At 38.3% G+C, this 16,584-nt stretch overlaps 2 protein-coding genes and 1 pseudogene across 2 annotated transcripts in view; 1 reads left to right on the plus strand and 2 right to left on the minus strand.

Moving 5' to 3' along the window:
- IGFBP7 (insulin like growth factor binding protein 7) overlaps nucleotides 1-4,047 on the plus strand; it is a 72,918-nt gene extending 68,871 nt beyond the window's left edge. The window contains exons 3-5 of the mRNA XM_042936292.1: nucleotides 1,808-1,924; nucleotides 2,657-2,783; nucleotides 3,781-4,047. Coding sequence (XP_042792226.1) covers nucleotides 1,808-1,924; nucleotides 2,657-2,783; nucleotides 3,781-3,800 — 264 coding nt within the window. The 3' untranslated portion in view covers nucleotides 3,801-4,047. The remainder of the gene's footprint in view (nucleotides 1-1,807; nucleotides 1,925-2,656; nucleotides 2,784-3,780) is intronic.
- Nucleotides 3,966-16,584, minus strand: part of POLR2B (RNA polymerase II subunit B) — a 41,700-nt gene continuing 29,081 nt past the window's right edge. The window contains exons 17-25 of the mRNA XM_042936280.1: nucleotides 13,347-13,443; nucleotides 12,265-12,359; nucleotides 10,758-11,008; nucleotides 10,576-10,665; nucleotides 10,231-10,338; nucleotides 9,369-9,482; nucleotides 8,819-8,979; nucleotides 4,677-4,872; nucleotides 3,966-4,222 (exon numbers count right to left, since the gene is read on the minus strand). Of these exons, the coding sequence (XP_042792214.1) occupies nucleotides 4,133-4,222; nucleotides 4,677-4,872; nucleotides 8,819-8,979; nucleotides 9,369-9,482; nucleotides 10,231-10,338; nucleotides 10,576-10,665; nucleotides 10,758-11,008; nucleotides 12,265-12,359; nucleotides 13,347-13,443 (1,202 nt within the window). The 3' untranslated portion in view covers nucleotides 3,966-4,132. The remainder of the gene's footprint in view (nucleotides 4,223-4,676; nucleotides 4,873-8,818; nucleotides 8,980-9,368; nucleotides 9,483-10,230; nucleotides 10,339-10,575; nucleotides 10,666-10,757; nucleotides 11,009-12,264; nucleotides 12,360-13,346; nucleotides 13,444-16,584) is intronic.
- Nucleotides 13,790-15,247, minus strand: LOC122218201 (annotated as a pseudogene).

Consider the following 16,584-nt stretch of genomic DNA (forward strand, 5'->3'; position numbering starts at 1 on the left):
ACAAGAACAATTTCTCTGTACATAGTGAACCAGGTTTCCTCACAGAACACTCTCCCTAAGAGTGACATACTTTGAGGACCAACAGGTTAGTTGTGGAGATTCAGTAATTCAGGCAGTAGTGTTTTTTTGCTTTGGTCACACACAAAGCTCTTAAAGAATCCTAAAATTCAGTAAAGACCAGAGATCTATTACTTTGGCCATTAAATCAAATTAATACTTACACCATTATTAAAGCAATTTTTAAATATTTCAAAATCTGCACAAAAACAAAAAAATCTGCACTAGCATGAACTGTTTTGCCAGCTAGTTGAGAAACGGAAGGAAAAAAGATGCCTGTTCATCTGTTTTGTCTTTCTAGCACTTATATGCGAAAAACACTAAGCTACCTGGTTTTCTCTAAGAGTCGCAATATGGGGAAATCCAAGGGGGGGAAAAGCAAACGAGCAAAATCCAGGCATTCCGAATCAGTAATGCTAGATACTTTTTAGAGTAGGAGTTGGCCTAGGTCCCTCGTGGTTTTCAGAGCCCTGGCCCTGGTGTCACACCACAGAAAAAGAGTAGGTTTGAAGTCAAGACCAGAGTGACAGCACGTGGTAAGCGTGGGATCACGCAGAACAGCGGCACTAATGTGGAGGGTTCGTACTGTAAGGTGGTCTTTTTTGGCTTAGAATTTGCTTAATTATAAAAGAAAAAAATGAAAGCTACGTGAAATTGTAGATCCTTTTTTCTAATTAGAGGTAGTAACATCAAGCTAGCTCTTAAAGGTGGCCTGGGATGGAATAAACAAACATTACTTCATGTATCTGTGTGATTTTTTTAAACCCATCATTATCATACACCTTAAAATATTTGTATTCTGTGACTCAAGCAATTCCACTTCTCCAAATTTATGCTAAATCTATATGCACAGAAGGGTTATAAGTAAATTTTACTTTTCCGTATATTTTTATGTATTTTTCAGAGTTTATATAATGAACACAGTTCAGGAGGGCGAAAATTAGGACAGTGTTCATTATTGCCCTCAAACCAAGGTGCATGTCTTCTTAACCCATCCCTGTTCTCACCATGACACACACGGGGGTAGGCAGCTTTTGTCAGGTCTTTAGTAAACCATTTGGTGAACCCTTGGCCCTCAGAACAAAAGGAATGATATTGGCTTTGGACTCGACTGATTTTCCATTTCTGTAGTGGTTGCAGGACCTGGGCTCTTGTATAAGGTCCCAAGAATCAGACCTAGCACTTGGTGACACAGTTTGTCAAACATGGTGTGGCAAGCAAGAAAAAACTCAGCAAAGAAAAACAGAGTTTACGAGGGCATGAGTGAATGATGGTAGCCAGTGGCAGGAAAGTATGACGGTGTGTGTTCCCCCAAGCATGCAGAAAAATAATTTAAAATACAAAGGGGCACCAGATGGCTCAGTCAAATGGCCATCTTGGCTCAGGTCATGATCTCACTGTTCCCAAATTCTAGCCCTACATCGGGGCTCTGGTCTTGACAGCTCAGAGTCTGGAGCCTGCTTCAGATTCTATGTCTCCCTCTCTCTCTGCCCCTCCCCCGCTCACGCTCTGTCTCTCCCCAAAAATAAACATTAAAAAATATAACATATAAACTTAGAGGGAAACTTACAGGAGGAAATAAAAGAAGATCTATATGTAAGTATTAAGGAAAGGGTAATATGGAAATTGCTGGGTTTAATCCAGTTAGAAAGTCTGAGGTATGCCCTATACAATTCTAAGAATGTTGATCATGTTCCAAGCTGATAAATCAATGCAGAAAGCCCAACAGTATTTCCTTTTGTTTTTGCAGGTAAAAAGGGGTAACTATGGAGTTCAAAGGACAGAACTCTTGCCTGGTGACCGGGACAACCTGGCTATTCAGACGCGGGGTGGCCCAGAAAAGCATGAAGTCACTGGCTGGGTGCTGGTGAGTACAAAGAACTGGCAAGGATTTCATTCTTAGGATTAGACACTGCAAACCTGGCAAAGGTGCCAGATGTCCTGCCCGGGCTGAAAGAATTTGCCCTGCCACCGTCTTTGCAATGGCCCTACTAGGAGCCTGCTATTCCTCTTTCAGAGGTAACTAAAAAAAAAAAAAAAAAGAGTTGAGGTTGTTTGAATGTTTTGGAAATAACCAACAAATAAATGAGAACTAATTTTTTCTCTTAAGAATTCAAAGCAGGGGCGCCTGACTGGCTGAGTCAGTAGAGTATGTGACTCTTGATCTCCGGGTTGTGAGTTCAAGCCCCACGGTGGGCTAGAGCTTACTTTAAAAAAAAAAGAAGAAAGAAAGAAATTCAAAGCAAAATCCTCACAGGAAACTAAATGGCCCGAGCATTAGTTAATCAATTATTAACTTTACTTGACGTGTGATACTGCTAGACAGAACTTCTATACTCTGTCAAGGTCTTCCTCAAACTAGTATGTGTACCTGTTGGACAGCTCTTTACCTCTGCAGGGTGATCAGAAGTTGTCCACGGTGTGCCCTCAGAGCGTGAATCCTCCTAGCAGAACACAAAGAGCAGCTGGGTCCCCCAGCACAGTATTGGTGCTATTTCTAGCAGTCTCTTTACTATTCATCCTAAGAAAGAATGAGCTGAAGCCACTGGGAAAAGAGAGGACTGCCACAGAGGAACTAAACATCCTTTCTCTTTCACAGGTATCTCCTCTCAGTAAGGAAGATGCTGGAGAATATGAGTGCCATGCATCCAATTCCCAAGGACAGGCTTCAGCATCGGCAAAAATTACAGTGGTTGATGCCTTACATGAAATACCAGTGAGAAAAGGTAAGTAACAAATCTTACAACCATTTAAAAAGAACTCGTGCTTTTGTTTAAAAAAAAGAGAACCAAGGCCCTTTAAAAAGGGCTAATGCTTTTGTTTAATAACAGAACCAAGAACGAAAACATCAGAGACAGCTCTTACCGAAATTTGTATGTTCATTATCCACAAAAGCATGCTACCAAAATGTAGAGCACATGGCTGTAAAACAACATCTGGATGCCTATGGAACACTACTGTTAGGACTTAGGTGCTTCGCCTTATCTTACATGGAAGAGTTAAAACTCAAATTTGAAGGGAATCACTTCTATTTCCCATAACTTTCTATCCATGTGGCATTTTTTTCCTTGGTGTTGTGACTATTACGTTAAACTTCCATTTAAAAGTAAACGATTGTGGGCAATTCTGGTTCTTCACTTTGAGATTTTTATAAGAAAAAGCCAGAAGAGGAAGTATACTGACAAGTACCCAGCTCTAGCTGCCTCTCTCCACTTCACCATCAATATCCTGGTGGCGTCAGAGCGGTGCTACTTTACATTTCTATAGTTCTAGTGGACTGATGTCCGAACTGGCTTTCTCTTAAACCAAAAATAACAAATTCATCAGCATCTGTCCCACCGTGCAGATCACTCACCTGTGGTATGGAAGGAGGAAGTATCAAGTGAGCATGTGTTTGGCCAGAATTCTCTTTGGCCAAGATGTGTAAAGCGAGGTGATAGCTCTGCCACTAATCCTCCACTGAAATTTTGAATGAAAGCCTCTCTAGCTCTCCACTTGCTCATTTGTGAAACGAACTCTTCCACTTCTGTAATAAGGCCCATCTCTTATGCATAGACCGGTACAACAAAAATCACAGCCCAAATTCCAAAGAGCACGCCACCGTATCATTTATAGTTATATATCCTTTATCCTCACATATATGGAAAACACTAAAGTACCTGAAAATTACAGATATGGATGTGGTTGACTTTCTAATTTTCATCTTTTTCTTTTTTCGAATAGGTGAAGGTGCTGACCTATAAACCTGCAGAATATATTAGTCTGCATCACTAACAGCAGTCCTGGATACTTGCTGTAATAACCAGTGCTTGCCTAATAACCAGTTTCTTTTCATTCAACCCACTAACGCTTAGTTATATTCACTGGTTTTACATAGAGGAAAATCCAAAATAAAGGTAACACATCAAGACTATCTACAAAAATTTATTGTCTATTTACAGAAGAAAAGCATGCATGTAATTAAAATCAATAAAATGCTTTCTCTCACAATGCAGTACATTGGGTTTTTTTTTTGTTTTAGGCCATATTATAAAAACAAGTATTTACAAGCATCTTGAGGCTTCTTTAAAACAGCTTAGACGCTCATCATTCGAGGCGCAATACTCATAGACATAAGTTCCTGAAACAGCAGTTTGCACGCATAAGGCATTCTCACCAAAGAAATCTGGGGGAGAGAAAAAAAGGTAATTAGCAAAACTATATTTGAAGTGACCCCATTTACCTACCCCAGAAAAAATTGTAAGGACTTGGTAGTGTAGATGATAAATAAGGGAGTAGGCTGGTAGCATTCCTCCTGCTGCCTTGGCTTTTTCATGGTTTTCTCCTGAGCAGCTTTGGTATCTCAGCCTTTCTGTCAGACATATTTATATTTGCCCTTCTCAAAAGGTTTTTTTTTTTTTTAAAAAACTCCTTAATTTAAAATGTTTAAAATTCCTTGTACAAGTCATTTCCAAAGATGATATACTGGTTTTTCTCTTTTTCTCACTTAAAACTTATGGAAGTATTAATCAAAATTGTGAAAATGTCAATCTGTTCCACCACACTGAACCTGCCTGGATGATTAGACCAACATGGTTATATCCTAGACAAAGTATCAACTGCCCGTAAGGTCTACACACCTGAGTTTTATTGCGACAGCCCCGACATTCATATGTATGGGTCCTCGTGTTAGCAATTGCCATTATTCCACAAAGATTGCAAACATGAACCTGATAGGGATCTGATGCCTCAAACAATCTTTCCCTTAAAAACTGGGCTGCTCCATGGGCGATCTGACAATCTCGTTCCATTTCTCCAAAACGCAGGCCACCATCACTGTTAAGGAACAAACAACAGATTATTTTGTACTTATTTTCTATTACTACCACCACCTTGACTTTCCAAATCCGTTTCTCCATGAATGAGTCTCCCAGGCAATCAAGCCTGAAATGATAAATGTACGTTGGCAAAACTAATGGAAAGAAGAGGTGAATGATCACAGGTTTCCCCAATATGGAAGTAAAATGAAATACATTGTTCAAATGGCCAAAAAGTGGATGGTGACAGTTTCCCTAACACTCCTAATATACAAAATACATAAAACCAATGATTTTCTAATATTACCAAAAAAAAAATTTATCGGTCAACTTCGGAGGATGAAAGACAACTCATTATTTTGAAAACTGATAAAGAATGAAGTATTTATCATGCCTTTAGGAACTATGTCACCAGGTAACCAGTTGAAACAAGATTTCTCTCTACAGAACTATTCCAACTATTAAGTGACAAAATAAAATTAAGGGCTTCAATCATTAATAACTGCTAAAATCACTAAGAGACAACCAGATACTAGAAATCTACAATACCACCTATACAGTATTACTGCACAAGAATGCAACCCTTCATATCATCAAAGCTCAAGATCTAATTAGCAGTTTACAAGAAAAACAGGAATATACAGCCCAAGAATGGAATCAGCAAAATCCAGCGTGTGAGAAAACACTCCAGGACAAATAATCCAATTGCTTCAACAAATAAACTGCAAGGAAAAAAAGCTGGAAGACAATCTATAGACTTAAAAAAAAAAAAAAAAGCTTTAGGGGCACGTGGGTGGCTCAGTCAGTTAAGTGACCGACTTTGGCTCAGGTCAATGATCCCACGGTTTGTGGGTTCGAGTCCCACATCGGGCTCTGGGCTGACAGCGTGGACACTGAAGCCTGCTTAGGATTCTGTGTCTCTCTCTCTCAAAAGTAAGCATTAAAAAAAATTTTTTTTTAGATCAATCAACTGCAAAGCACGGACTTCTCTCCTGATTAAAATCAACAAACCTTTTTAAAAATTATTCAATCAGGAAAATTTGAACACTGGACACTGAATATTGAGGTAGAGGTGACCCTTGAACAACATCTGAGTATGGGGCACTGATTCCCCCCCATAGTCAAAAATCATAGTCAAATAGAACTTTTGATTCTCCAAAAACTTTACTAATAACCTGCTGACAAAGACTTACGAATAACAATTAGCACATATTTTACATATGTATTCTTATAATAAACCTAGAAGAAAAAAATGTTAAAGTATTTATAGTACTGCATCAAAATCCGTGCATAAGTAGGCCTGCACAGTTCAAACCTGTGTTGTTCAAGAGTCAACTAAATACTGCGATTAGGTTAGTGTTCTAATCTTTTCAAGTAGAAGTTGTCTGGGTGTGGCCTGTGGACCCAGTGAGGGTGAAAACTATTTTTATAATACAGCATATTTACTTCTTTCACTGTGTTGACATTTGCACTGAGATGGCTGCAAAAGAAACAGAGTAAAACTGCTGAACACAAGTCCAGGCAGTGGAACCAAACGTACTAGCAGTAGTCATGCTCTCCACTGTGAAGGGAGGAGGGAAAAGCCAGTTTTACTTAAGAATGTCATTAATGAAGCTAGAGTTTTACTAAACCTTGACTCCTGAGAATACACATTTTTAATATTCTATGACCTAATGGTAAGTTCTAAAGCACTTCTATATGGAGGATGCTTGAAGAAAAATACTGGCACGATTCTGAGCTAATCACTTTTCCCAAGGGAGTATATCTTGAAAAAAGAGCTGACAGCAATTATATTAATTCAACACTGAGAACACCAACTATTTGGCAGACATTTTTAGAAAAATGAACAAAGTAATATGCCTTTCACTTAAAGGAAAATAATTTTAAATATCTGTTCAAAATGATTAACCTTTTGATCTTTCAGTCAAAAATTAGAATTTTAGAAAACCTCTATTCAACATTATGGCTTTAATAGTGTCCCAATAAAAGACTTCTGATAACACTGGTGAAGCCACTACAAATGTGAACTATTTTTGTTTTTTTTTTTGTTTTTTTTTTTTTTTTTAATTTTTTTTTTTTTTTTTTTTCAACGTTTATTTATTTTTGGGACAGAGAGAGACAGAGCATGAACGGGGGAGGGACAGAGAGAGGGAGACACAGAATCGGAAACAGGCTCCAGGCTCTGAGCCATCAGCCCAGAGCCTGACGCGGGGCTCGAACTCACGGACCGTGAGATCGTGACCTGGCTGAAGTCGGACGCTTAACCGACTGCGCCACCCAGGCGCCCCAAATGTGAACTATTTTTGGATAAATATGTCAACATGAGCCAGTATTTTCCAAACAGCCAGTTATGGTGCTACAAAATTACACGTGTGAAAGATACACTCAAAGTGCAAGACAAGCCAGTGGATTTTAATATAATGAATACAAAAGATTCACTGAGTTGGCTTCTACATTACAACTAGCCTTTAAGAAACTACAACTTTTCATTTTGGTGTAGCATCAAAACATAATATACAAAGTCACCTGAAAATGTTATTAAAATATTCCTCCCTTTTCCAACCACGTATCTATGGGAAGTAGGATTTTCCTTGTATACTTAAATATAAAAAATAAAATACTGCAGTGGACTGAATGCAGAAGCAGACAGAAGAATCCTGCTGTCTTCTAGCAAATCAGCTCATTAAAAAGATTTGCAGAAAGGTAAACCAATGTCACTCATTACTAAATTTATTTGGAAAATATATTTTCCATTAAAAACGTTATTTGTGGGGCGCCTGGGTGGCTCAGTCGGTTAAGCGGCCGACTTCGGCTCAGGTCATGATCTCGCGGTCCGTGGGTTCGAGCCCCGCGTCGGGCTCTGTGCTGACGGCTCAGAGCCTGGAGCCTGTTTCAGATTCTGTGTCTCCCTCTTTCTCTGACCCTCCCCTGTTCATGCTCTCTCTCTGTCTCAAAAATAAATAAATGTTAAAAAAAACAAAAACAAAAACGTTATTTGTTGGGGGCACCTGGGTGGCTCAATTGGTTGAGCATCTGACCTTTGATATCCGCTCAGGTCATGATCTCACGGTTCGTGAGACTGAGCCTCATGTCAGGCTCTGCACTAACAGCATGAAACCTGCTTAGGATTCTCTCTGCCTCTCTCTGCCCTTCCCCTACATGCACATGTGCAAATGTGAATGCTCTTTCTCTCAAATACTTAAAAAATTAAAAAAATTTTAAATGTTATCTGTTAATATGTAGTGGGCTTATTAAGTGTTATTTTTTAATAAATTAATATTCTAAGTCTTAGTTTAACTTCTAACATGATTAACATCAATAAATACAACTTAAAAGTTCTTTGAGGTCCTGGAACCAAGAAATTTGAGAACCACTCTTTTGTAAATCTATGCTAAACTACATTTACAGAAAAAATTGGTATCTGGACTTTGCTTAAAAATAATCAGGAGTTGGTAGGAATGGGGAGATGAACGTAACAAGTCCCATTGTTAATTATGGAAGTGGAGGGACAGGCACATGGGGGTTTCATTATACCATTGTGTCTATGTTTGTAAGTGACAGTTTTCATTTAAAAAGGCTAATTAATACTCAAGCCCTGCATCCGGCTCTGCGTTGACAGCACGGGCTCTGCCCTGACAGTGCGGAGTCTGCTTGAGATTCTCCCTCTCTCTGCCCCTCCCCAACTTGCACTCTCTCTCTCAAAATAATTTTTTAAAAAATAATAACGATGGGAGAGCCTGGGTGGCTCAGTTGGTTAAGCATCTGACTCTTGATTTTGGATCAGGTCACGATCTCACCATTCACCAGTTCAAGCCCCTCATACAAGGCCTGCTTGGGTTCACGGTCTCTCTCTCTCTCTGTCCCAACCCCCCTCTCTGTCTCTCTCCCCCCAACCCCACTCTTAAAAATAAACATTTTTTTTAAATAAATGAATAATAACAATGATGGTGATGCAGCTCTCTTACCGAGATCTACCCTCCATGGGCTGTCTATTAAGGATCTGAATAGGTCCCCTGGCACGAGAATGAATCTTATCATCCACCATATGCTTCAAACGCTGGTAATATGTAGGACCAATAAAAATTTGTGATGTGATTTTTCGACCAGTGAACCCATTGTACAGGACCTGAAACAAATTTTGAAGTACAGACTTAAAATACTAAATATACATGCACATACTGTATGATTTCATTTATACGAAGATCAAAAGACAAAACTAATAAAAAGTCAAGAGAATGTTTACCTTGGGGTTGGGTGGGAAGGTAGTAGAAACTGGAAGGAGACATGAGGGGGTATCTAGGACTAAAAGGGTACTGGTAATTTTCTTTTTGAGATCTGGGTGCCAGTCACACAAGGTGTGTTCACTTTGTGTAAAATAAATTCATCAAGCTGCACATTAATGATTTGTGTATATAAAGTATGTGTCATACTTCAATAAAAGGGTTGATCTTTTTTAAGAATGAAAGTACACACATACAAAACAGAACAGACATAACTACTAAAGAGCAAACGTACCTCATTTCCTCTGAGATGGTAGCCATAATCAGATAATAGATTAGAAATCTTCTGCACATTAACAGCATCATTAAATGGAGTGGCATCACCAATTTCACCTTTGTTAGCTGATACCTTTAAAAAAAAAAAGTCTTTAAAAGGCTGCATCCTTTAGTCTCCTCTTAGAAGGAGACTTTCATTAATAAAAATATATTCAATTTAAATCCTTTCTATACAGGTAAGATTTTGAACTTAAAAATCTATGTTATATAAAGCTGTAATACTGTAAGTTTCATTTTGTTAATATCTTACATGAAATAGTATTTATAACAAACTAATCTACCAAAAAGATTAAACTAATTCCATTATAAGCCTTCAAAAAGGAAGCTATCCCTGAGACCAGACACAAAAAGAATGAGACTCCCACCTATGGCTCCAAGAAAATGACATTTTAATGCCCTAAAACCAAGCCACACATGTTAGGGTTAGGGTTAGGATTAGCCATTCCACCTTAACAAAATACTTAAAATTAGAAAACTTTATAGCTAGTAATATAGCTATAAAATTATTAAGTGCATACTGAACTAACCACCAATGAATTAACTCTTCATCTATAGAAAAGAACCAGTCTAAAGGATAATAACCATGTATGTATGTAGAGGTTGGATGTAGTAAATTTTACAAAAATTCTGACGTAACCAAAACTTCACAAATTTTTGCCAGGGGGGAAAAAAAATCATAACCAATTTAAAAGCAGGAAAATAAGTATCATACTAGCTTTTTCCAACAAAGAACCCCAAACTCAAATATGACAGAAATCACATATCATCATTTTGGAAGAAACATTAGTTTGGAGTATATATTTTTAAAGAAAATCTCTTACCTTCCCTTGAAGACATTCAATCAAGTGACCAATAGTCATACGAGAGGGGATGGCATGGGGATTTATGATGATATCAGGGGTGATACCTTCACAGGTGAAAGGCATATCCTACAAAGGAATTTTTAAAAGGAGACAAACTTAACTCTCTTAGCTACAAAACTAGAACTGGCCCCCACCCTTGAAGTTTTCTACGTCCACAATTGTGCTCAACATGGTATCTTCATATACTTATTCAACACTAAAAAGTCAAGGCTTTATCACCTTTATACTTTTAAATTAAAGCAAATTTTAATAAAATGTTAAACAGAACTTTGGGTGGGGGTGAGGGAGATAAAAGACACCCACCTCTTGTCTATACTGAATACCACAAGTACCCTTTTGACCATGTCGACTAGCAAATTTGTCTCCAATCTGTGGAATTCTAACAGAGCGGACCTGAATTCATACAAAAAGAGGTTAGTTCAAACTGGTTTACTTTTTATAAACAGCTCTTCATAAACATACAAGTATGACAAAGCTATACTCACCCTTATTTTACAAAACTTATATCCTTCCTGATTGAGAGTTACCATAACCTGATCCACAATTCCCGTCTCACTAGTTCTAAGAAATGTGCTACAATCTCTCTTGGTATAGCGTCGATTAGTGCCCTCCAATTCATCTTCATTTTCAGGCAAGGTGACTGTTTTGCCTATAATAACATCATCTCCTGACACACGGACTCCAGGAGCTATCAAACCATCATCATCCAGCTTGTCATAAATGGCATGCCTCATACCTATGAAGAAACAGACAAGGAATTTTCTGAAATGGTACTACTATATAGAAAAGTATTTACAATGTCACATAATCCCTCTAAAAGATTAAAAACCAAATACATAAATCATTTCCAAGTCAGAGGGAAGTTCACAGGAATCTTTAACACCATGAATTTTTTTAAAAAAAGCACTGGACTGAGCACTGGAAAATCAGACTATTTGCTGGGTGACTTTGGATAAGGGTGTTGCCATGTTCTGATCTCTTTTTTACATGAAAAGGAATATCAAGGAGAAAAGACTATGCCCTCTAACACACATCCTCCCACAGAAACTTTTAATTTCATCTTGTGGAAATCTTAACTTCGATGGACATCAATTCATTACTACACAGAACCACCCACAGGAATGGAATAATAGATGATTTAAAAAATGTAACACATTTTACTTCACACAATACCATTAGAAGTCAAAACTGTGGCAGAGATGCCCCATTTCCCTGGGACATGCCATCCATTCCACTGCATACACAGTTTTTAAGTATCTGTGAAAATAACTAGAAAATAAGTTTGAGTTTTCTAGAAGAAACAAAAAAAAAAAAGTGCTAGGTGTCCTCTCACTTGTCTGTTAAATGTACACAAATATTGTGATTACACAAATGTAGTCACACTACAATGTGGAGAGGAGAGGGAGTTCCCATGCAAACACATAAACTGACGGACAGTTCACAGTACAAGTAAGAATGGGGCTGTAGCGTATTATATGAAATTATATGACCTCTCTAATCTCCTAAATACCCTCTTCAATGCAGGATCTACCAGGATGGAAGAACTAAAACAAGCCAGCTCTTACATGCAAAGACTTTTAGCAAACACACATATTTTCTTATATAAGAGTTCTAAGAATAACATGAAAACATATTCTCATGTGGTGGGAGGTTGGGGGGAGGGAAAAGAAAAATTATTCAGGAAAGCAATGGTAAAGTTAACTAACTTTAAATTCCATAATTTAGGGGCGCCTGGGTGGCTCAGTCAGTTAAGTGTCCAACTTTGGCTCAGGTCATCATCTCACAGTTTTTGAGTTCAAGCCCCACACTGGGCTTTGTGCTGACAGCTCAGACCCTGAAGCCTGCTTCGGATTCTGTGTCTCCCTCTCTCTGTTCCCTCCCCCACTCCCACTGTCTCTCCCTATCTCAAAACTAAATAAACATTAAAAAAAACAATAAAATTTTAAAAATAAATAAATAAAATTCCATAATTTAAACATCAGTATCACTTACCTTGGCATGTTTCACGGGTTGGCTTCTCAAAAACTTCTTCTTGATCAAATCCTTTTTTAGATTCCTGTTCTTTATATGATCGATAGAAAACAGACCTAAAACACATGGTTATAAAGGTAATTTCTACTTTCCTTTCATAAAAGGACTTAGAACATAACCAATAATTTTTACTTAATTGTTATTTGGGAGACAATTTAAACCATGAATCTAGGACAAGAGTTAACTGTATTAAGGGTCAAAGTTAAGTCCTAACTGCTGTTACATGGGCCACACATGTAGCATTTGACCCATAATCTTAACATGGCTGGATTATATGTGAGAAAGGTCACTAAATCCAACCTATCTGAAATAAGAATCCCTTCCATAATGTCCCTCAGAGATGGTCACACAGGATCTGCTCCAATATTTCTAATCAGAAGTTTATGATACTCGGCTATCATGTCTACCGTCTACCCTCTGATCCTAGTGCTATCCTCTAAAACTAAACAGAAAAAAATCCATCTTCTAAATTCCCAGTTTTTAACCAATCTTCATATGCCATGCATTTGAGATTATTTGCCAATAAAATAACTGAAGCATGATAAAAAAAAAAAGATTGAAAAAAACACACTATAATTTTAATAGTTATTTATGGATCCTAAGATTACAGGTTTATTTTTATTTCTTTAGACGTTTCTGCATTATCTAAATGCAAAGATGTCTTTGCTTACCAAAAAAGAGTGTGGGAGGTGGGGGCCTCAACATATTAACATCTGAAAATCCTGAGACACAAGAAATAGTGTCTTCAGTCACTCATGACCATCAACCAGGCCTCCTGTTTTCTGGAGTCAGGCAATGATTTCACACTATATATAGGCATCCACACAACAGTATGTGTCTGCCAAATATCCACAAAGCATCATGAATTGAAGCAAAAGATTAAATATCTTAACAGAAAAATTTCTCTGCTGTCAAGTCAGATCAAAATCTCTTCTAGCCTGATCTTCAAAACCACCAAAAAGTTTGGATACATAAGCCAAACTTGTTTTTAAAAAACTTTGATTAAAATATTAATGTTTTGACAACTGTTGTAAATAGCTGACCTGAAAAAGCCTCTGTCTACAGCTGAACGATTCATGATAACAGAGTCTTCTTGATTATATCCAGTGTAAGATGCAATGGCCACAATGGAGTTGATACCTGTAGTGCATGTAAAAACATACATTAAAGTATCATATAGGAAACAAAGAAAAATTATTCCTTTTATTTTTTTTTGAAAAGTTAAAAATTCCTTAATTTTTTATTCCTAGTACCACTACCACAATTTATAGGGCAATATACCAGATGTAAAGAAAAAAAGAAAACAACAACAAAAAAGACAAAGCTATAATGGATAAAAGACCTCAGAAATGTACATCCAGGGATGCCTGGCTGGCTCAATCAGTAGAGCATGCGACTCTTGATCTCAGGGTCATGAGTTCAAGCCCCACAATGGGTGTAGAGATTACTTAAAAATAAAATCTTTAAAAATAGAGGGAGTCGGGGTGGGAATGCACATCTAATTGACACTACCCTGCATTAAGCAATAGCTGCACTTTTTGCAAACTGTGGCTAGGACAGTCCTAAATAAGAAAAGTTTCCTGTTTAAGCTGTAGTAACTTTTCTCACTCTGACTCATTGATCCTTCTGTGGCAGATTTTTACAGTTCCTCTAATGCATTTGGGACAAATATCTCAAAGTAACCTGTAGCTTTCCTGGTAACTCCTTGCTCTCTCTCCTGCTACGAACTGTAGCCCTTTTCTTCTGAGTTTTTTTTTTTTTATAACTCTCTGCTACCACATCATTTACTTCCACCACTAGATCCATAATCACCACCACAGGGACTGCCCAAGCTTATTCCACTGAAACTGCCCTGTTTCGTGGGCCCATAATTTTACTTTGGCGGCCCACTGCTATTTCCAAAACCATTATAGTTCCCACCACCACATTTACCACCTCTGAAATTTCCTCTTTCATCGTAACCATCATCACCACCACCACCACATCCACCTCCTTGGTTTCCATATCCTGGTCCACCAACACCAGAACCTCCTCCACGACTATAACCAGGACCACCGTCATAGTTGTCACCCTCACCTCTTTTATAACTAACTCTGCTGCCATCATCTCCACCACCAGAACCTCTTCTTCCACCAAAGTTTCCACCATGGCCAAAGTCACCACTAGCTCCAAAGTTTCCCCCACCACCTAAAAAGTTGCCAGATCCACCTCCATGAGAACCTCTCTGCAATCCAGCAGACTGTATATCTAGTTTAGAAAGGGCCTTTACCACTTCACAATTATGCCCATTAGTGTAGTATTTCTGAACAACAATTTTATCAACTGTATCATGATCATCAAAAATTACAAAAACAAATCCTTTTTTCCACTCCACCCATCTTCCATAACTTCTGTGGTTTCAATCTTGCCAATCTTACTTTTCAAAGTAGTCTCTCATGGTATTCTTCTGTATTTTCTTTAATACAAAAGCTTTACAGAATCCTCTGTAAAAACAGCTCTCTTTGATTCCACTACACACCCATCAACCTTGTGTGGTCAAGCACACATTGCTGCATCCACCTCTTCAACAAATAAGTCACAAAACCAAAACCCCTGAAACCAAAACCATATAATCTGTAAGTGTGCCCCATTCTTTCAAAATGTTCTCTTCAACAATCATATGTAGTATCAAAGCTCAACCCACCAATAAACAGTTTTCTCAACTGCTCTGGTTCCTGTGAATCATGCCCTTCCTCCCCCTGGTAGCGATGGCTAGAGTGGGGCTGGAGGCGATCAGGCAGGGGTTTTACCGCCATTTTGAAACCAGACTTGCCTCTGCCAACTCAAGTTTGATATGGGACCGAAGGAAACGATGAGGCTAGTCACTGACCCTTTCTTTTAAAGCAATTTTATGTAGCCATATTTGCCACAAATGTTTTTCACCGCAGTACCTGTCAAAGTCTACTTCCCCTGGGATAGCAATAAATGAGGCAACTACTCTGAAGGCTTAATGAATAAAATAAGCAAAACCTGGGGCATCTGGGTGGCTCAGTCAGGCATCAGACTCTTGATTTCGGCTCAAATAATGCTCTCATAGTTCATGGCTTCAAGCCCCACGTTGGGCTCCATGCTGACAGCACTCCTTAGAATCCTCTCTGTGCCCCTCCCCTGCTCATGCTCTTTCAAAATAAACAAACTTTAAAAAAGGGGTAGTCATGGGCGCCTGGGTGTCTCATTCAGTTAAGCGTCTGTCTTCGGCTCAGGTCGTGATCTCACGGTTTGTGGGTTCGAGCCCCGCATCAGGCTCTGTGCTGATAGCTCAGAGCCTGGAGCCTGCTTCAGATTCTGTGTTTCCCTCTCTCTCTCTGCTCCTCCCCTGCTTGCACTCTCTCTCAAAAATAAATAAACATTAAAAAATTAAAAAAAAAAAAAAAAAAAAGAGGTAGTCATTCTCAATGTACCCATCTTATAATTGGTGATTACACATACAAGTCACCTCATATTTATAAAGTGCATCCCTGGGAAGCCTGAGTAGCTCAGTCGGTTAAGCGTGAAACTTCGGCTAAGGTCATGATCTCTCCATTTGTGGGTTCAAGCCCTGTGTCAGGCTCTGTGGTGACAGCCCAGAGCCTAGAGCCTGCTTCAGATTCTATGTCTCCCTCTCTGTGCCCCTCCTCCATTTACACTCTCTCTCAAAAATAAACATTAAATTTATTTAATTTACAAAGTACTTCCCTAAACCAAGTTTCACAATTTTCACAGCAACCCTGTGCCATAAATGAGGTACTACTATTCTCATCATTATCAGAAAGAACTATTTAAATGACTTATCCATGCTCCCAAAGTTAGTAAACAACAGACTCAAGTCCCAGCTCCTTGTCTCCTGATTTGCAGTTTGAACCTAGTACCATTCTGCTTTCCCTATACTAACAAAAACGTGGGGCCACCTTCCACACCACAATCTTATTTTTAGTTGCTGCTGCCCAAACTACATTTGGTGAGACTGTAAAGAAAACAACAAGTACTTAAAAAGACAGAAGTTTAAAACACCCTATGAACTAGTAGGACTGAAATCTAAGAAATGACTGCTGAATGTGGGTGGAGTTTCAATGAATATAATGCACATATATGTGAATCAGATTTTCCAAAAATTAAAATACATTCAACTCTAAAGCTATAGTTAACATATCTTGATTTAAATATTTCAAATGTGGAGTAAAAGACTATGACTACAGAATACAAAGCAACTAAATCTGGATAACTGAATGTTCTGGTTATCTGAATTCTGAATCAAATGTTTAT

This window comes from Panthera leo, chromosome B1, assembly GCF_018350215.1.
Source record: "Panthera leo isolate Ple1 chromosome B1, P.leo_Ple1_pat1.1, whole genome shotgun sequence".
Classification (NCBI taxonomy): Eukaryota; Metazoa; Chordata; class Mammalia; order Carnivora; family Felidae; genus Panthera; species Panthera leo.